Source organism: Grus americana, chromosome 18, assembly GCF_028858705.1.
Source record: "Grus americana isolate bGruAme1 chromosome 18, bGruAme1.mat, whole genome shotgun sequence".
Classification (NCBI taxonomy): Eukaryota; Metazoa; Chordata; class Aves; order Gruiformes; family Gruidae; genus Grus; species Grus americana.
Window position 1 is genome coordinate 5,560,900 of NC_072869.1, and position 21,806 is coordinate 5,582,705.

Below are 21,806 nucleotides of genomic sequence, written 5' to 3' on the forward strand. Positions count from 1 at the left end.
CTGCCACAAAGAAGAAAGTAGTAGGGTGTTTCAACAACCATAGGGATGAAGACAAGTAGTAATGGGCTTAAGCTGCAATGAGGAGGATTTAGGCCAAAGGAAAAGTCTTCTAATGGCAAAGATAATTCAGCATGGGAATAATTTGCCAAGAGAAGCTGCTGGATATGCTAGACAAATACCTGTTTGGATTCATGTAAATTTAACTCACGTTGCTGGAGGCAGGCGGACGCACTAATTGTTGGAGGTCCTTTCTAGCCAAATCTTTTTACTATCTGAGTGCTAGCTTTGTAAACTTTTGTGCAAATTTACATTATAGACATTTCTTCTGCTTCCCATTTGCAAGGCATTTTTATGTCTTGCATTCATAGGAATAATCTATTTTAATTATATTCTGTACCAAACAACTCTTTGCTTGTCTCCTTCCAAGTATTTATTTTAAAACCAAACCAATCCTGGCCAAAGAAATAGGCTTTAAATAATGTTTTTTTAGGCTTGCCAGATAGCACCTAAACTCACCCCCAAAATCAATACTAAAACCAAACCAAACACAACAACAACACAGTCAAAGGTGAAACTGTGAAAGGTTTTTGCTACCACCTTTCTAATAAACTATTCAACCTTGATGTGGCTTCACTGAGCTTACATATTTACGTACTGTTACTGGCACTGCCTTTAAGTACAGGTATGGATGTGACAAACATTGCTGCTTCAGCAGTGATGCTGCTGTAGCTCAGTGGACTCAAAATGTTTTTTGTTTTTGGTTTTTTTTTTTTTTTTGAGTCAGGGATCACTACCCGCCCTCAAAAATTCTCATAGATTATCATAATGAATCTTGTAATTGAAAAGAACGTAAAAGTGCCATGGTTGTGTAGACAAGCTGTAAATCCGTTATGTTTTGTGGTTCAGTGGCTGTTGACGAACTACAGCTTGAAAACCACAGCTATAACTCTAAATTACTTTGAAATATGTGGATAACCATGCATTAAAAGTTTAGTTCAGATCACGTACACAGCACTGAAACAGAGCATCAAACATATAGTACCAAAATATAGCAATTACAATAAAAAAGGTAAGAAATGAAAACCACTAAAACTTTTTTGGAAAACTTTAACGGAGCCTACGGCTGTCTATCTTTAAGTCTGTGGTTCCTCATTCGTCATTCTCCTTTTCTAATGAAGCCTTTCGGAAGGTAAGACAGTGCAAAGGTGCTACTTGACACTCTTCCACAGTCAAGGCATCAACTGACATTTTTGTTCAATGAAAATGCACTGCATAAATATAACATACAGTAATGATAAAACAGAAACAAAGTATTTTTATAAATCACTAACAAATATGACAGTTATCTAAGAATGCAGAAGAATATTATCTATATTGTAACAGATTCTAGTAATAGTAGGTTACTGTCCTGGAAGAAGAAGAAAAAAGCAAGCTGCTTTCAGGATTTCCTATCAATCTGACCATCTAGTCAGAAAAAAAGTGATTAAATTCAGGAGAATTCTGTTAAATCCATTCCCCGCCCCCCCCATGAATGAGCAAGTCAGCTGCTTCGTGGCTCAAATTCCTCCTTAAAATGGGAATAATAATTTAATAATTTCAATCAAGGTGTACAAATGATGTAAATAAAGCAGATCATATTAGATTTACAAACTGAAGAATAGACTTGTCTCACAGGTCTAGTGCTCTATTTTTAATTTAATCTCCACGCACACTCATTTTAATTTCATTTATATTGGAAATATTTTAAATATTGTACACTATTACATTTCTGAAGTGGAACACTTCCCTTTCTGTTGCAATGAAACATTTTCAAATTCTTGGACAGGTTTTCTTTTTGGAATTACAGTTCTATGAACAATGTCAAAAATACAGCTCTTCATTCTTATTTACCATGCAGGCAAATTGGAAATTTAAATGATTTGCAGAAAATTCAAAGTCTTGCTGCAAGTAAACAGTTATGTAGAATAAGCTTTTAAATTCTTGACCGGGTTCTTGTAGAATTGTATTAAATATGCTTGGATTTTTTATTTTTTTTCTGAGGATTCACTGCTCTTTATATAAGGAAAAATGGATTTTGGAGCACTGTTCTCGAGAAGTTGACACCGTTTGGTATAATGCCATGATGCTACATGCGGAAAAAGACAGCAGTCCCCTGACGGCAGTCCATGAGCTCAAAACTCAGCATGATTCTACAAGTAGGAGGAGCCACTGATGACCAGGTTATATTCCAAAATTACCATTTTCTGTTTTTTTTTTTTTAAATGCCAACTCAGAAAAGATTCAACAGTAAAAAGTTAATTTAATAACTTCATATTATTACTTTTTACTGAAATGAAATTACCCTCCCATTAAATATTTTTGTTTCGAGGAAAAATTCTTCAACCTTCAGGGACTAGGAAAACTGTGAAATTTTCTACCGGATAAAACAGTTGATAAACTCTATTTTGGGAAAACTCACCTCTTTTGTTGTTATTGTTGAAAGTTTCAAAGGAATAATACATTTTAATGTCACTAAATTAATATTTCCTAATGGAAGTACTGTGTAAGAAAACGTTTGACAAACATAACCACTTTATCTTTAAAGTATACAGCACTGATTTTAAGATTTATTTCTTCTGCTAGTCAAAAACTATTAAAAAGGGGAGCTGTACAGATGTGTCCAGGACATACATTGTATAATTTAATAGGTCTCTTCTATTTCTGATATCAGTAATTCACTGAAATATTTATGGCCTTGCCAGAACAATGAATACACAGAGTTATCTCTTCAGGTATCATTATGCTGCTCCTTCCACAGCAGCTCTTCTAGTAAGGAAGAAAAGGTACATTTCCAATTTATTAGCTGAAGGAATATTAAAGGTATGCTATCCTCCCACTGCAGAACTGTCCCCACAAAGATGATCTTGCAGGAAATAATTTTCTCTTTCGGATACTAAAAATATAAAAATACATAGCAGCATAAGTTCCAGCAAATGCTAGCAGACAATATTCTTGGGGTCAACAGAGGACTTGCATTTTGATATTCAGCCTCTGCAAATGCATCTTTAATATCACTACCCTAATTAACAAAAGTCAAGTTAGCCAGGGTACACGTACCCATGTTACAATTACATCTGAATTTTGATGTACAGACATAAACCAAAACAGGGTGGGGTGGGGGAACAGCCCACGCTTACGTCAGCTTTTTCAGAACTCTCCTGATGAACTATAGCCAATTATCAGTACAAAATTATAGCAGTCGTAGCTTTGATTTCAAGAACAAAATAGTAATAATGTATACGGCATTAATTCTGTTGTAATAAACAAACACACCAGGGCTGCAACAAATAAATAAAAGAAATATGACTACTTAGCAAGATTAACTCTTCCCAAAATAGCAACACTCTTTATTGGTGAAGACTTGCTACTCTACCTTTTAACTTTGTTCCACCCACACTCAAAAAGAATGGGAAGGGACAACTAACACTTTGCTGAATGTGGAATGGTGTTGGCAATTGACTATAATCCAGTTTCTAAAAACTGAAGAAATGGCTAGCTTCCATATTTCATGCCTGAGATGTAAGCCTTTGTCTGTGGTCCAAAAATCAAAAGCAACATAACTACCAAGAGAACAAGCACTAATGGGTGCTGACCCCCAGCAGCTTCCATTGTCTTCTTTTATAGACACTCAGCACACAAGGAAAACGAATACAAAAGCGGGGCAATAAAACGTCTGCCTGGAGGATCTTCATAATCAAGTGTTTAGTGACTACTGTGACTAGTAACATCAGTATCCGTAGGGCAAGGTAAGTAGGACTTTTGGAAGCTATATTAATTTGGAGATCATTTTAGTGAACTTCAGCATGATTGTCAGATCCCAGGCTGACAACAGATTAAAGGAACACGATGGGAAAAAATAGTTCAAGATGCACTGCTTGAGTTCCTGCCGAGCAGAGAAGCAGGCTTCACAGCACTTAATGGACACTGATGACTGGGATTATATCAACAGGAGCAAGATTGCATTTTTGGATAGAAATTTCAGAGGCAGAGTAAGGAAATTAGCAGCCAAAATACTTGAAAGCTGCATTATACTAGTGCACATTTCAAAACGCCGACTGCCTGCTATTTTATGAAGAGATAAGTATGTTCCAGGGTTAATCAGATTTTGGCCATTACCAGTACCCAGTGTATTTCTTTTCTAATTTTGAACAGAAAAGAAGAAAATGCTTTCTCAATTCTTTTGATTTGCACCATATGGACTACTAAATGCAGCCAGCAACTACTTTTAAATGCTGCAGTTCTTTCACTGAGGCATTATTATCCTTTGTATGATGAAAGTAATTTTCTTTATGTCTTCAGGAGATTCTAGTATTCTACAAAGCAGAAAGGCCTCTCAAGGCTTAGTTTCTAAAAATAGCTCACAGCCTTTCAAGAAGATGAAGGATGAATCTTTCAAGGGGTGAGCTTGATTATTCTGTTTATTACTTTCTTATTTGCATTTCTGGATCTTGAGGATCCTATAGTAGTAAGCACTGGAAAATGAGTTGTTTTTTTCTTAACAGAGTCCTCACTTCAAGAATTGCCAAACTGACTTCACATAGCTGTCATTCAACCTACAAAGCTGAAAACTGATCTGCAGCATTATCAAAAAGCAATATGTACTTGGAGATTTTCAGGAATATACTGAACTTCTTTAAACCTCTTCCCTCAGGCAAAATGTCATGCTATTACGGAGGAAGAGGACACTTTGTGTGGCTAATTCATAAGTATGTCATTCTGACCTGGTTGTCAAGGATGATCTTTAACAAAAGAAGCAGTTTTCTTTTGGAAGAACACTCCACAACCTTGTCTTTGCACCCAGACTTTGTTTTCACATGTAAATCAATCAAAAATTATTTTGATAATTTTGGTTAGGGCTCCTTCACTTCATGTTGTAAAAAATGAAGCAAATGCTAAAAGAGAAGATCTATTTAGAACAGATCATGATGGTTGCCCAGCTATATATTTTTATCCACTTAGTAATCTCAAAAATACTCACTTCAATTCTCTAAGAATTCCTTAAGAAATTATTAAGTTGTGGACATCTTTCCAGAAAAAAGGAAAATGTTCAGTCTCAATGTAATGTCTATTATACTTCTTAATTTGATGTACGATATTTATGAAATGCTACATACGTGACAGCCCCCTTTTTCTGACAGCCCATCTGCAAGAAAACTCAAGATCACATGGGAAACATTTTGTGAGAATCTGGCATAGAGGGCTGCAGACAGAATGCTATTCAATAGTTACTCTGCCTTAAGTACTTTTTTTTTTTTTTGAGAGAGAAAGCGAGCGAGGTTTAAAGCTTTAATCTCATACCCAAGCTCGTCAGAGCCCAAATCTATCTGTAATACTCTCCAAATCAGAATGAACTCAGAAGGATGACGTTCAATCTTTAAATCCTTCTCTGCAGAGTTATTTTTAACTCACAGGTTCATAAAATGGATCCCTGCTATGGCTCCAGAGCTTTCTAACATGTATCCTACCTATTATGTCTGGCACAACCGCACGTTAGCACTCAGTTGCATTTAGAACTGAAAGTTTTCCTTGCACGATTTCCTGTGTAGTGTGATAGAAACAACTCGATGTGACAGAACTCTCCCATTGTCACTGGTGGAAAACCAATTATCTCCTCCCCTGGCCACTGTTATTCTTTTCACCTCCACCAATCACTCTAATTCTAATATTCTGGACACTTCTGAACAATTTTTTTATCTTCTTATTTTGCTTTCTTCTCCATAGACCAATGTAATAAATAAAGTGCTGTGTAAATAATGTCAAATAAGACATTTGTCATATCTTGAAACATTTCCTCAACAAATGTATTTGTTCAGTCCCTTTCTAAATTAATTCCCAAATAACATAAGAACGATATTGAAATCTTTGATACAATGATTATTGCCAACCATAATTCACAAGCTTTCCAAAACCTCCTGTAATGTGTCAGGCCATTTCTGGTCTATTTTTGCAAATCAATCCAGCTACACCGGATTAGAACTGACATGTCTTCTCAACTATAGGTAAATATGATCAAAATATACAATATTTTGATGATCTGAAGCAGGAACTGTCTAATAAGCCACAGTTGTTTCTTTGATTTCCAACTGAATGTAGTTTATTACAGTAAATGGTCATGAACTAGCATAGTTTTTACCAATGGAAACAGATTTCTGTTAATGACCTGAGGATATATATGTAGCTCCAAATGAAACTGCAGGCTACATCCACTCCCTACAGCAATAAAATCTTCATTAAGATACTATTTGATACACGTTCATGTAAATTTGGCAGAATAACATTTTGTAAAGATTCCGGAAATCTTCACATTCCTCATTTTGGCATTAATTTTCTGCTTTAAATTCTCCTGGAAAAAATGTACTCTGGAATAACTTCATATTTTAATTATAGTTTGATGAAGGTGCATAGTGAACTGACACTGAACCTGCACTGTCCTCTGGTGTTATGAATGATTTATTCTACCAGTTCACATCCAATTTGAAATAAAAATATCCGTCATCTTTGCTGATGAACTGATACCAGATTTAAAAGCTCTGGAGGATTTATTTCCTCAAGGGCATTTCCTGACTTCAAAACTCACACTAAAAATCCTTAATGAAAATGCTCTGATTTTCTAAAGATTTGGAGAAATCTTCCTCACTCTGATGCATCCTTCACATCTTGAAAGAAAGATCTATATCTGAGTTATTAAAGCTTATATTCCAAAATCCTGTTAACTCAGACTGCCTTCACCACTTTTGTTTAAAGCCGATCAAGGTCAATGGAAATACTGCCCTCAGTGAGCTTCAGGTGATGTCTTTTGAGACAAGGAAACCCCAGTCTCTAGAATCCCATGTGATGCTTACTTCTGACTTCCTCCTAATGTTTAGAGCAAGATGATCTTGAACTACAGGAAGTCCTCAATATATGTTTTTGGAAGAGTTATGAATGCGATCAAACAGAACTAAAACAACTTTTTAATATTACACTTCCATTTCTTCCTTTCATGAGGTTTTTGTTAGACAAAACCCTGTTGATGAACCAAAAGAGAGTGTGCAAAAGGCAAGGGAAACAGAAGAACAAAAGTAAAAGGAAAAATTGAATCCACTGAGAGATCACTGTATCTCTAAACGATCCGCTCTGTAGCAGCAAATCACTGAACTCTCCAGCACCATCCACTGTCTTTACGGCACTCTATTACAGGTGACTAATTTCAGCTTGCATAGAACTTACCTCTTGCCCAGTCAACCCTTCTAGAATGGGATGAAACATATTGTATATCTCTGAATTATTAGATCTTTTCAGAAATGTCTACCTACTCCCAGGTTAAACCTCAGAAGAATAAGTATTTTTTTGATTTATTAAACCACAATATTCTTATTAGAAGCTAGTAAAAGAATAGTTCAAAAAAGAACAAAACTTCTTTCTTTAGCTTAATATAAATGGAAGAAATTTTTAACTGACAACTAACAAACCAGCCGACATGCCACCAGAAATAACATAAGGAAATACCCAATGCATTTTCCTGGAATAATATTTATCGTCCCAAAAAATTCTATGACTTCATTATCATTCAAAACAGTTTGGTACAAAGATTTATATAATTTACTTTTTTGTTCATTGTTTACACAATATATTTTCTCACTCTTATTTATTACACAACTTTCAGTGAATTAGAAAATATACCCAATTTACTTAAATAAGGTCATGATTATTACACCCATTTGACACTGGTAAAATGCATGCAATAAACTATCCTGGGATATCTGCTTCAAGTTAAGGAGGAAATGCACTTACTATTTTAAGGGCATTAATAGGGAAAACCACTTTGAATCTTAAGCAGCCAGAATTAAGGCAGCTCTGTAACCTTGGAATGAAATGAAAAAACACCACAGTGAACAAATTCTGTGGGGTGAAGCACACAACAGAAAAGCGGCCCAACCACCATATGAAATCAGCCCAATTGTAGGAAAAGGTTCTGGCTGTGCATAGGGTAAGTTCAGGTTATGGTCAGAGTTAGGGTTAGAAAAACAAAGGGCATGGCCCTTATCAGCATCAGCCCTTTTCCTGCTGTTGTAGGTCTTCCACCACTCTGAAAGAGACTGGACTCTGGACCCCTTACCTATACCACAGTCCCATCCAAACAGAACTCGTACTCGGTATCCTTTTTCCACATTTGGGAAAAAAACCTCCACATGGTGACTACTGAAACATGCTACTCTCAATTAGGAGGCAAGATGCTGAAGTCACAACATTTGATGGAAGAAAGGAAATATTTTATGCGTGTGTGTACATGCAGACACACACACACAAAGACGCACATGCTCACTTACAGTCTACTTCCAAAATGGCACGGACAGACTTGGCGAGGTCTCTGGCTTCTGCTGCAAGAGCTGTTGTGACAGTAGGTCCAATCCTTCCCAGCCGAGCGAGAAGTGCTTTAGTGGATAATGTTGTTCTTCTGTCACTAAGAGAACAAAAAATAGTTAAGTGGGTTTTTTTTGTAGATTATAAAAGAAATGGTTACTTTAAATAAAGTAAACTTGTGTTTCTAGATTGGTTTTGGTCTTATTGCATGAACAAAGGAGATTCATACTAACAAATTGATGAGTTTGCCCCAGAAGCGGTTCTGTTTGTACAATAAAGCTATTAGGAAAGTTCAATTCAAACACTATAGTTCACGTCTCAAAATCTAGTTTCAAAAACTCAGTAGGTGTCAGAAAAGTGACTTACTTAAATGCTAATATGAAAATTACTAAGAAGGGACAGTGCTTTAGGGGACCCAATTCTTATCTTCTACACTGTTAGTGAGTCAGTTTGTCACCTTAGCTTTGTGTTTTATACTTCAATCCATTTACTAAAATAAAGTCTACAAACTTTATAAAACATGCAACATCACTCTTGTGCAGTGCCAATGGGAATTGCATTTAATTGATAAGGATTAGCATATGAGAACATAGACATCTACAATATAATAGTTGATTTGATCCTGCAGATTTTTTTGAAATGAAGTTCCAGCTAACTTCACTGAAATAGATCTGATTTCCTCGAGAGCTTTACTGAAAAAGATAGCAGGACAGAGATCAAACAACTTTACTTTTACTGGCTGGGATATATAGGCACAATCATGCTGATGTTCTGAAGGACAAAGGCTGCTCTAAATCTCGTTGGATTTTCCTAGGTACCTTTTTAAACAAGAAAAGTAATAAAACTTAAATGGTATACATCTTATCAATTTATTTATATTACTGGATTAATGATGATACAAAATCACTTGAGCAAATCTAAAAAATACAAAAATTATAACCCACTGTTAAGGTTCCTTGCAATTTTAACTAATCCTTAGTACATTACACTTTACTGAAACATCCAGACAACCGTAGCTATATAATTACTAACTGTTTTAATTTAATTCTGTGGGTTTTAATGAAGCTGTTTCCTGAAAGCCTAGTTTATAATTCATGCCATTCCACCTCCTCCACACTCAGAAACATACAGCAAAAAATATAGGAAAAATAGCTACAAGACAGTCTTTGGAGACTTTGAAACAATAGTAGAGTTTTCCAATATTAATATTGCCATTTCAATATTAATACTGATCCCATTTCATTACCTTAAAATTGTCGAGGAAGTAGAATTATCTGAAAGTATTTCATGCACAACCTGTGGGCCATAGTTAAGAGGTTAACAGTTTATAAATCGACAGTCAAAAAGTTAATTTGATGTTCTATTTGGGTGTGGGGGATTTGATTTGCAATTAAAGAGTCTAGTCTCTCCCAGCTAGAAGTGTAAAAGTAAAAATCAAAATATTATAAGCCCTTTAAATGAAATAAATATCATAACATCACTTTTTTTGTTTCGTAACATTTTAAAATATTATAAATTATTACTTTTTCTGCCTTTTTCCTGTGGGAAATTTCACACGAAATGATAGAAGTTTGTGAAAAATTAGGTGAAAAAAATTCTCTGATCAGTTTCATTTGTTTAGCAAAACATAAAGATTAAGTAAATTCCTGCATTGATCTGTACACTTATACACTGCCTTTATTTCTAGCAATGAAAGGATCTCTGCAAACTAGTTAATAGACAGTTTACTATGTTTATTCCTCAGAAACATCAAAACAAAACTGTAATGTTGCTAGAAATGATAAGTAAAGTTACCTCTACAAATTGCAGCAATTTTTCAGTAGCTACCTCAAAGGTCTTCCTAGCTGATTCTGATTTCCGCAGCTGGCAGTCAAGCACGGTAACTCTCTTTCTCAAGTCTTGGATGTTATCCTGGAAAAGATATTTGAAGGCTTTTATTCTAGTAATTTTCTCCTATGGCTCACATAGATATAAGGTGTGAATTGAAATGGATGTCTGAAATGTTTAACACACACTCCTTTCTACATTAACGAAACAGAGCTGCTCTCAGGCAGGTGTGCCTGATCTGCTAGTAAATCAGCTCCCAAACGGCAAGAGGTTTTGGCAAACGATATAAAGGTAAATTGAAATAGGCAGCTAACAACAGTGATAGAGCTGAAACTTAAGACAGTTTGAACTGATTCATGAATGGATCAACAATACCAACCCGACGGTGACAGTATCTGTCAGCAGGGCAGCATAAATAGCCAGTATGTGAACAAACTCAGTCCATTAGTTTGCGTCTGTACAGCCTTTGGCCACCACAGTGATGATGGAATATCTTGGAGAAAATTACACCCCAGGATTTCTCTACATGCACTTGTATAACCTATTGATCAGTGTTATGCATCCCTTCTGTACTTCACCTACAGAGGCTGTGAGAGCCCCATTAGATCGGGTTCCGGAGGCTCAAGCTTTCAGCCTAAGTCCCTGGCACTGTTCGCGTGAGAGGACCACGGGTAAAGTTTTCAAATGTATATGGGGATATTTGTTTAGGTAAGCTGTCTGCTGAACAGAAGATCAGACCAAAATACTCTCCAAAATTAAGAAAACATCACAATCATTAAAAATAAACTTTTACATTGCTGTAGGTCATCTTTCCTGAAAGCCTGCCACCTACTATAAAAATCTTTATAAAACCCACCAAAACCCACTTCTTCTCTTTACTTGAAGCAAATGCACATTCACATTTGTTTGTATACACTGCACAAAGCAGCAGAATCAGGATCACTCTGAACATCAAAGCAGCTGTTGATTAAAACACCCTTCTTTGGTAATCTCACAGCCAGCTATTGCAGAAGGAGCTGTAAGCCCTCAGAGGGACCTCACTCTTTTATACTAAAGAGTCTATTATATCTGTATTATAGAGTTGGTACCTACTTGATACTGCTTCTTTTGAATAAGAAATGCAGAGAATCAAATCTCAACTTAGATTTTTGAGTGCTCACTCAGAATTTCAGGAATTCAAGCTAGCATCTCAGATACAACTCTCTAAGAAAGCAACTCATACACTCTGAATTTCTTAAAGTTTTGGTATTTATTCTAGTCCTAGAAAACACACTGTTCTTCAAAAATACCTGACATAAGAGATGGGGCATCTCACCCAGATGTTCAGAAAGAAGAACCTCTAGGGTCTGATTCATCTCATCATACACACAATTAGATGAGAGGAATTCCTCCCTGGAAGCTACGTGTACTTGCTATGTTGCTTCTTTGCAAGCTCGTAGGCCATAGAGTCGGGTTTACCTTTTAATACCTTGTAATATTGAATTAATTCTCATGATCAAATAAGGCAACATTTCAGTAGGTTTTCTTCATCAATTCATATGCACATCCATTTTTCATGAGACAAACAAGGTAAACACACAAATGCCAACCTGCTTGCACTTGTTCTACACGCAGTTTGAAAATGGATCCACAATTATGGGAAAAAAATTTAAACGTGCCTCAAATATTTTATTCCTTAGCATGTTTTGAAATGCCTCATGGGAGACGAAGTGGTTTTAAAATATGAGGCTCAATTAAAAACAAAATCTTTTTTTTTGGCAGGATTCTGTTAGTAGCATTTACATGATTATCTTGATTAAATCTAAATTTACTTAAGAAGAGTACTGGACTTTATGTTTTTATTATTTGACTAACAGAAACATAAAAACAAAGGTCATTTTTGCATAAATACAAAAGCATACAAATATACATATAGTCTTTAAAGACAATATATCTGCAGTCCAGAAACTTCCATGCTTTAATGCTTGAAATGTGCCATTTTGACCTATGACCCACATACGCTTCTAGCTCCTCGTTTTCCAGCTCAAAGATATCTGGAAAAAGGAAGACTCATACACTTCACATTACCCCCTTCGCTACGCATCATTCCAGTTATTGAATAATACAAGACAAACAGTGACCTACTTTAGAAAAGCAGATGAAAAGAAAATGAAAACAAGATACATGACAACAGCAAGGAAACCATGGTAACTACGACAGGCGACTGCTTTGCTTACTTTATTTTGGCCAGAATGATCAGTGAGCTGAGCCTTCAGCTCTACAATTTCAGCTTCTAATAGGCGAATTACTTCTTCATAGTCCATCTCCATTCCACGAGCCTGCCTTTGTGCAGCTTCTGCAAGATGAATCCTACTTCGCAGAGCTCTTGTCTCTTCTACAGCTGCCTTGGCTTCCTACAGATGACAGGATTTAATTGAAAAGTTACAACTCCAGCTAACAAAGTAGTACAGATTTAGCTCAAAAGTACTGCAGCTGGCATTAGAGCTACCTTTTAGTATTTCTGGTGAGATAGAGATGGTCATGGGTGGCTCTGGGTTCCCCAGTACAAGAAAGACATGGACCTGTTGCGGCGAGTCCAATGGAGGGCCATGAAGATGATCAGAGGGCTGGCACACCTCTGCTATGGAGACAGGCTGAGAGACTTGGGGTTGTTCAGCCTGGAGAAGAGAAGGCTCCAGGGAGACATTACAGCAGCCTTCCAGTATCTAACGGGGCCTACAGGGAAGCTGGAGAGGGACTGTTTACAAGGGCATGGAGCGACAGGACAAGGGGGAATGGCCTTAAGCTGAAGGAGGGGAGATTTAGATATTAGGAAGAAATTCTTCCTTGTGAGGGTGGTGAGGCACTGGAACAGGTTGCCCAGAGAAGCTGTGGAGGCCCCATCCCTGGAAGTGTTCAAGGCCAGGTTGGACGGGGCTTTGGGCAACGTGGTCTAGTGGAGGATGTCCCTGCCCATGGCAGGGGGTTGGAACTGGATGATCTTGAAGGTCCCTTCCAACCCAAACCATTCTATGGCTCAGTTGCTAATTGTATGATGTGCAAACAAAGAACAGGTATTTACAGAGAGAGATAATTTTCCTAATAAATTAAATCACAAATTCTATGATTACTGTAAATCTAATTGAATGAAAGGTTTTAAAGAAATGCATCTAGTGCTGTATCAGTGCTCTATCACTTCCATAGTAAAAAAAGTACTTTAATGAGATATTATTTCATTTTACTATTATTGCCTGAATTCACATTCGATTCAGAGTTCATACATCAGATAGATGGACTTCTGAGTATTCAGTTGACATTGTTCTCAAAGTAAATGCTGGATTTTATTTTTCTTCCTAGTTCCTGCTCTTACATCATTATCCTGTATTATCACTGAAGCGTGGTATATAAAATTTATATAAGTAATGTATGAAAAACAGGAAATTAGAAACTGTTATCTTTTAGTTCAGCGACAGCAATCCCTAAATGTTGTAAAATCTAATTTAGAGAAGGCTATTGCTTAGTCCATTTTACTAGTGAATAGTAATTCAAGTTAACTTTGATTTGTAAATTTAAAAAGTCAGATTAAAGGTCTGGACAACAGATGAGTTTACACAAGGAACAACCAAACAAACCGCTCATCAAAAAATGTAGACATACAGGCTCACTGGCACCAAAAGCAGTAAACCATCTTTCCCCTTAGCTTTTTATTAATCTGTGGAAAAATTCACTTTATATGAATTTTCTGAATCATTAAAGTTATAAGCTTTAAATATACAAATTCACAGAGCCAGAAATTCTTTGCACAAATTCCTCAGCTAAGAATACTTAGGTAAATATCCTATTCCTAGTTTACTTATTATATCTTTTTATTGTATCTATTTCCTGGTAGGGAATGGGACTAGTAGGGAAACTGGTAGGGGGAGAGAAGAAACAGACACTAAGAATCTATAACAGGTAGGAAATAATCTTCTAAAAACTAGACTTGAAATCACTGTTTCTGAAAAACCTAAATGACCAAATCTTCCCCTTTTTTGGTGAAAGAAATCTGATACAATATTTAACAGGTATCATCACATAAATGCCTAGAGAGGTCAGTTAAGTTTACAAAGACAGGTTTCATTCTATTATTTCCTAACTTAGAACGTTTTGTTCCGTGCAATCAATATTATTCGTCAGGTTTTCCTATACTTTGTCATAATGTTTTTTCTGTAAAATGATCTACCAATCTCAGTTTCAGGTGAATTTTAACCTGTACACTGTTAGTCTTTATGAACAAGATATATTTCAGGCCATAAGTAAACTAATCTCAATGACATATATATAGGAAATCATCTTCCTCATATTTACAATGCTTTTACAGTATAATACCAATTTGGATGATTGCCAGGGACATTTTGGTCTCTTAGAAAATAAAGCATTGGAAGAAGTAATCTCACATGTAGCAAACAGCAAGATCATTAGTGAAAACAGATGACGTTGGTGTTATACAGTTTAGAGGTTTCTGTTATAGGAACACAAGTGATACGAGATACATTTAAATAACCTTTAATTTGTCAGCAAGTATAATGATTTTTTTTTTTTAAATTTTGGAAGCACAAAGCACAAGATGAGCCTATTCTACACAATAATCATCTCCACCTGGAAACACTGACTATTCAAAAGCTTCTTGCTGCATGTCCTTCTCTTATTCGGCTAGCTTGTTTTACAGATGTGTTTGCACAGCATTCAAAGCGGTGCAAGGGGCTGTTACCGAAAGCACTCGCTGAAAGACTGTCTGACTCCTGAAGACCACCAGAACAATCCACCCCTCATGCAAACTGCTCGTAGCAGCTCTTTTGCCTAGAAACAATTCAGAGAACACAGGGGCTTCTAAGAAGAAAAGAAACTACGTAAGTAGAGGTCAAACTTACTGCCTCTGTAGAGGGCATTTTCTTGCCGCTGTAGGAAACAGTGTGACTCACCAGCAAGAAAAGCTGGGCCCTGTGACACAGGGGATGATTTGGTCGCCTTCAGTAGCAAAGGTATCCTTCAGGAATAGGTGGGCAACAGACTCTTGGAGACAAAACTGAAGGGATGCTCTGGTATTAAGTTTGACTAATATAAACGAACACAGAAGCCCTGACAAAGGGTGGCATCTTAGAAATGCACACATAGGAATTATTTAAATACACTGGCAGCAGAAAAGTCATGGGGAAATTGCTATAATAAAAAGGGAGGTCTTCATTTTGAAAGATGACCTCCTTTAGATAAAAGTTTAATCTCCTCTAATCCAGAATTTCCTTTACTCCTCCACTGTTTTTTCAGAAACCCCATTGTTGAATATTAATTTCTCTGTAATAGCAGACTAAGTATGACCAGATTTCAACAGTGAAAGACCTAAAGGAATAATTAACGAACAATGGATTCTTACATTACAATGAAATGATTATCCACACTACAACTGAATTAGCAAAATTTTCTGACAAACCAGAGCTGTTTGCTAGAGCAGGGAGGCACAAAGAGAAACGATACCACCAGGTTTCCCAGTTCTACAGTTACTGAAGCTGGCACTGTGGTGACTTGGTGGGTTCTCTTACTTATGCAGGTACAGGGCCCTCACCAGTGAGGAGCAGATGGATTACAGCACGCTTCAGCAACATTTTCGCTTGTATGAAGGAAGACACAACAGAAATGGAATCTGCAGCTGCTAGTATTTCATCTATATAAATGCCTGATGGGACCATTTGTCCTAATCTGGTATGAAGCCACTACAACAAATAAGAAACTGCAGGCTGGAGGAGAGAAACTGAATCCTTACAGAATCAATTTCAAGGTACAGGTTTCTTTCAAAGCCAGGCTCTGTTTCTTCCTTGAATAAATTCAAATGTCAGGAGAAGTTTTTATCCAAGTAATATTCCAGCCACCACAAACACTGGAACAAAGGTATTCTTTTAAACTATACCAAAAAATTGTAGTTACAATTATGTTTATTCATTAATTTTACATAAACCATATGCTCGAAACACCCTTTAAAAAAACTTTGAGTATCTTTACTATATATTAAAATAAAAAAGCTAATGAAATAAAAATAAACCCAATACTCCTTTCAGGCAGGGTGAAATAAATTATATACTGCTTCCAAAATAGCAACCATTCAAGTCCTAGTCTTCAAAGTGCCTCTTTTCCCCTTAGAAAACATAAGCGTAGAATAGCAAGTCTTAGCCCTGTGAAATACAAGTCCAGCGCTATGGGATACCACAATCAGTGTCCTCTCTTTACAACTTTTCACATTTACTATATTTAGATGAGGTGCTTCAGCTGACAATAGCTGCGTGAAAAAGCTCTAGTGAAGAAGAGATCATGCAGGTTGGTATGACCCAGGACTTCCAGGCAGCACAGAATACAGTCAGACTCCTCCAGGAAGATAAAAGACACCATTATAGATTTCACACTCACGGTGTTGACAAGACTTCAGGTACTCAAAAGGGCCTTTCTATGTTTTATGCCAATTTCAGCTTTCATATCATTTCAAGAAAGACCTAAAGATATTGCTCTATCATAATCTCAAAGTAAAAATATATCAATTAATGTATTTTAATTGCCATAGACCAATATCAGTAAATAATTAGTACCTCATTTCAAATTTAGCAATATTTCTAATCTTAGTAGTTTATCCTGCTAGCCTCTGGTTCAAGCACTACTTAATGACTGGGTACTAGCAAAATGTGTCCATTAACCAGAATATTTGTATGCCTGTCCTAATTATGCTGCAACCTCTGCAATTCGCAATTAGTAGATAAAAGAAATACCACAAAAGATACTCCTATATATGACTGGTAGTATGTATCCTCATTTAAAACCTTGTTTTTTCAGGGAAGCAGCGATTTTAAAAAAAAAATGTTTAAATTATACTGAATTCAGAAGACCTTAAGCACATACTTAAGTTCATTTGTTTGTTTACTTTTAATCAGGTCATTAGAGCTCAATAATGTACTCATTAACTCATTTCACTACAGCTCAAGCAGGAAGCATCATCAAAAGTTAAATGGCAACTTGTACTGTAAGTAGCCTCTATTTTGTAAACTTTGTATCACTCTGACTCTCAGCATCAACATTGGTTCTGAACTACAGAAATATATAAAAACCACTTTAAAATGCATAAACAGAACTGAAATTTCCATTAAAAGCCTGCTTGTATCTCCTAAAATAAACAGGTCGCACAGCGCTGTAATTACATACAATTTACTATTTCTCTTTCATTTCACTGTATGGAACCTTTTCAACAGCACTTACTTAAAAATCAGAGTATTTATGCCCTGGAGGTTCGTACTGCAGAGCTGACCTTCACTGTCACATGACAGTACTGGACAGAAATATAAAAGTACGAGGACCTCGTGTGGTAGAAAACGGGCATTGCTGCCCTTAAACCACACCATCTTAAACCAGCTTTGTCCAAGTCTACCTTCCCAGTAAGAGCAGGTACGTGAATTGAAACACTCCATGTCCACACTCTTTGCATTTTGGGGTTTGTGCTCTGTACTAGCTTTAGTCCAGACCAACAGACTCAACATCTGCTCTAGTCTAGAGCAACAGTTCGAACATCTGTTAGTGAACGGAAACACAAGGCACGCTACTGGAACATATTTCCACTTCCGAAGAATCCAGTTTATTTCCCTGCTGTCCCACCGTGTATAGTCAGCAATGTCACAACATTAATGGAAAAAGCTTTCAAGCAGTTCTCTTATATTCAAGGAATAAAAGGTGATACTGAAGGTGCTGAACAAATCTACATGTATGAGCGAACCCTAATCTTAATATAACTGTATACAGAAAGATTTTGAAACTGCACTTTTACATCTGATGGAACAGATAGCCATGAGAAACCTAAAGGAATACGTGTAGCTGAACAGGAGAGAAGAAAGGCAGCCAGCTCATGAGAAGAAAAGAGCTGACAGGAGGATGTTCAGTAGAAGCAGGAAACAGGAAAGTTACTTGGGTTTGAATCCAGGCTATAAATTATGTGAGACTTACATATAATTGGAAATTTCCTTTAAGAGACGTAGGAAGGCTAAATTTCATAAGAAACTCTGATTTTATTCTCTCATAATTATAGATAGAGATAGAAACTAGACATTGCTCACAAAACACTTATTACCATGTTTTTCCTGGTTAAATATCAGGTAGACTTGTCAAGTGCATCTATTTTTTTCATACTTAAACTATGGTTGACTATAATATAAAGTAACTAACATTAGGACAGTAGATTAGGCACACTGTTGCCTAAGAACAGCAAAATCACTTCAAGAACACTTCAGACCAGAAAGGTACTGCTACATCATTATCCAGCTTCTCCGATCCAGCTTGTCTTACAGTTCCGACCTCAATTCAACAGCAGAGAAGTACTATTGCTCTAAAAACTTTATGATCGATATTCTCCAATTCCAATCAAAAGCTTTGTAGTAACAAAAGAACCACTCTGCACTGAAATCAGTGTGCAAGTGTAGTCTATACGAGCATCAAGAGAGAAAGAAGTGTTCCCTTTTCCTTCCACAAAAACCAGTAAAAAAGAGAATAAAAGAGAATAATTATATTTTTAAGAAACTTCAACGTACTTGCTTGACTATTTGTAGCTCCTCTGTTAACTGTTTCTGTAAATTCAGAGATGCAGACAATTTTTCCTGTTTTAAAAAAAAGGAAGAAATAATAATTAGGTCTGAAAGAGTTTTTATTCCTAAAACCCAATTAGCTCTTTCAAAACTACAAGTAGCAATACTTATCTTCTATCAACGTACTTACTGCCTTCTGTACAACCACTGAGTTTCTAGGCCACAACATATGCCTGTTAATAGTGTTGTATAATCAAAACACACATATTAAAAAAGTTCTGGTGGAAATAATATATAATCAACAGCTTTTATAAAACCTGTGACAAAACCAAATTTTAATCTCTAAAAGCCAGCTTTTCAGAGAGTTCATTGATACTGTTTAAGTTTCTGAAGCATCTGAGGATTAATCACTGGACATTTCTGTGATATATGTGAAATACACATTTTAAGTCTCTTGTTACCTAGCCACCTAGCAAATGAGCAGAATAAAGAAATTTCTGTGGCTTTTGCAGATTGCTGTACAACCTAATATTCACATCAAGTTACTTTCAACATTGTATGTTTGACCATTCTTTCACTCACCTACTTATACCAGAAGCCCATAGGTACACCACTTTCCAAAGGTTAAAAGTTCTAACAAAGTTTTAAAAAAAAAAAAAAGGAAAAAAAAAGTGCCATAAAAGCATAAAGATTCTCATACTGAGTCTAACCAAGGGATTTGTAGAATTGCCTGTATCCTGGGATCAATTTTCCAGCCCTGCCCAAGAAGAAGAATTAGGTATGCTAAATACAGAAACAGAATTTATTTATCTTTTGGGTTGTCAAAAAGAAATTCAGGAGCATCGGACTGTGGTTGTAACCCAGGGTATTAAGAAAGAATATATATATTTGTTGCTTTAGGTCTTATGTATTTTGTAATGTCTGTGAAAATATGTATTAATTGTGAAAACAGATTAATTTATCCTCCAGTTCTGACTTCTTTCAAAAGTATTAGCATATGCTTAGACAGTGCAGTTGCTAGGATCACGCATTTCTAAATAAAATTGCTATGCAAATCAGTCACTTCTCCAAATTCACTTTTGTTAAATGCCTGCTTAGTCTCATTTCTCTGTGAATCAGATTAAAAAATGCATTAGTATTCTATATTACAAATAAAATTCACTGTCTCCAGAAATATATTGTAAACATACAATCTTCAATCATAATTAGGACTGTTTGCTCTGCCGTTTTATTTATTCATCAAAAATTACATATAAAATTCAAATGAAAAACAGTAAATTACTATATACACTCAAAAAGAAATTAATCTCTTCAGTAATTTAAAGCAAATAAAAATTAAGTATTACCTTTAATTTACTCATTTCTTTTAAAGCTTCATTTCTTTCTTTCTTGAGTCTTTCCACGTCATCCTCCAAAGAATCACAGGTTACAAACTGTGTGTATTTAAATGCATAAGGTTAGAATGTATTGCTAACTGTATCTTCCATAATCGTTAACTTCTTATCTTGAAAGGTCTCATTAAGAAAATGAGAGGATAATCTTGATTTTAAACTAATTTAAAGCTCTGAAAGTAGTAAAAATGTTTAAGAAAATTGTGACCAACTTATCTTCCAAAACAATTATTTTTCCTGTTAACAAGGATTAATGAAAATATTTTTAGAAGTACCAAGAATACAACACTAATAGCCTTCAATATTTTAAATATTTTTGTTTTAGTATTCCTAGGCTGTAAATGCTCTTTCTTAAAGTCACCTCTATAATAAAGTGATTTTCACTGTAGCAGTAGTTCAAATCACTGGGCCCAATAATTGTTTATCACTCACACAGGTAGTAGCAATATGTATTCCATTAAGAAACCTCCATAAATTGCTGTTGTCCATACTTATACCAAATCACAACAAAATTACGTGAATTACTTTCTGCAAAGCAAGTTGTTTTGAAAAGCTTCACAGAAACTAGGTTATCTAAAACAACACTATGATATGGAGCTGTTATAAACATCTGCCCAAGATTTGGAATAATCTTACATATAATAAGGTCTCCAATAATCTCCTCCCAACAGTTAAACACTGTACAGGCACATATTTTACCTGTGAATCCAGTAAGCTGGCAATTTCATTGACCCCAAATGTTATAGATTTGTGGCCATCATCTGTTGCGTTCACTTGCATAGAAAACAGATTCTTTGAAACTTCAACGAAATCTAAAAAAACAGTTCAGATTTTGTTGGTGTAGTCCACAAGTTCAATTTAATAGCAGGATCACTAGATGCAACACAACTACTAACATCACAATGTATGGTTACCCATTTATAAATGCAACGTCTGCGCTCCATAAGCTTTCTAAATGAAAATATGAAAATCAGACACATCTCTCTGAACAGAAACATTTGTTAAAGCTGGTAAGAATAAGAAGAAAAATGTTCAAAATGGGTCTTGGGATGAAATATCCCTGAATCGGGAAAGGGAAAGGGAATATGGTGTGAAGTTCACCCTCAAAGTACCTGGTGGGAGATGCTCTACATTTGGCAGACCTCTGTGAAAAATTAGAAGAAATCTGCACACCTGTTACACACCTGCCCTTCCCAATGAATTGACCTTACTAGAGGAGACACAGTGTCCCTGCAGGAAAAAGGAAAAATGCTGTGCTAGCTCACAGCTAATAATTTCCTTTGCAGGCCCTTTAAACCCGATAGAGACCTGGTAGAATTGATGCTGACCAAGTTGGAACTTTTAAATACAAACACTACAGCATTCTCAATCAACATGGCTTGGATTAGCCATTCATTTTGAATGTATATAAAAAAAAATTCTGCTACAATATGACAGAAAAGTGGAAATATAAAGGTTAGTTTGTTTATCCCACATAAAATGTGATGGAAGTTTCAGTATCTTTCTTGATAAGGTACTTGAAAATCCAGTGTCTTTTTGGATGGTTAAGTACAATAAATTGTTTTTCATATACTAGTGTTTGATGCTGTTTTTCGTAAACTTCAGGAAAAGTGAAATTTCCATCAGTTTTAGCATCAGAACT

At 35.8% G+C, this 21,806-nt stretch overlaps 1 protein-coding gene across 3 annotated transcripts in view; it reads right to left on the reverse strand.

The window, feature by feature from the left end:
* Positions 1–21,806, reverse strand: part of STXBP4 (syntaxin binding protein 4) — a 74,622-nt gene that overhangs the window by 28,395 nt on the left and 24,421 nt on the right. For all 3 annotated transcript variants that reach the window (XM_054846480.1, XM_054846481.1, XM_054846482.1), the window contains exons 15-21: positions 20,864–20,976; positions 20,120–20,206; positions 18,780–18,845; positions 12,426–12,602; positions 10,177–10,293; positions 9,629–9,678; positions 8,349–8,482 (exon numbers count right to left, since the gene is read on the reverse strand). In XM_054846480.1, coding sequence (XP_054702455.1) covers positions 8,349–8,482; positions 9,629–9,678; positions 10,177–10,293; positions 12,426–12,602; positions 18,780–18,845; positions 20,120–20,206; positions 20,864–20,976 — 744 coding nt within the window. The remainder of the gene's footprint in view (positions 1–8,348; positions 8,483–9,628; positions 9,679–10,176; positions 10,294–12,425; positions 12,603–18,779; positions 18,846–20,119; positions 20,207–20,863; positions 20,977–21,806) is intronic.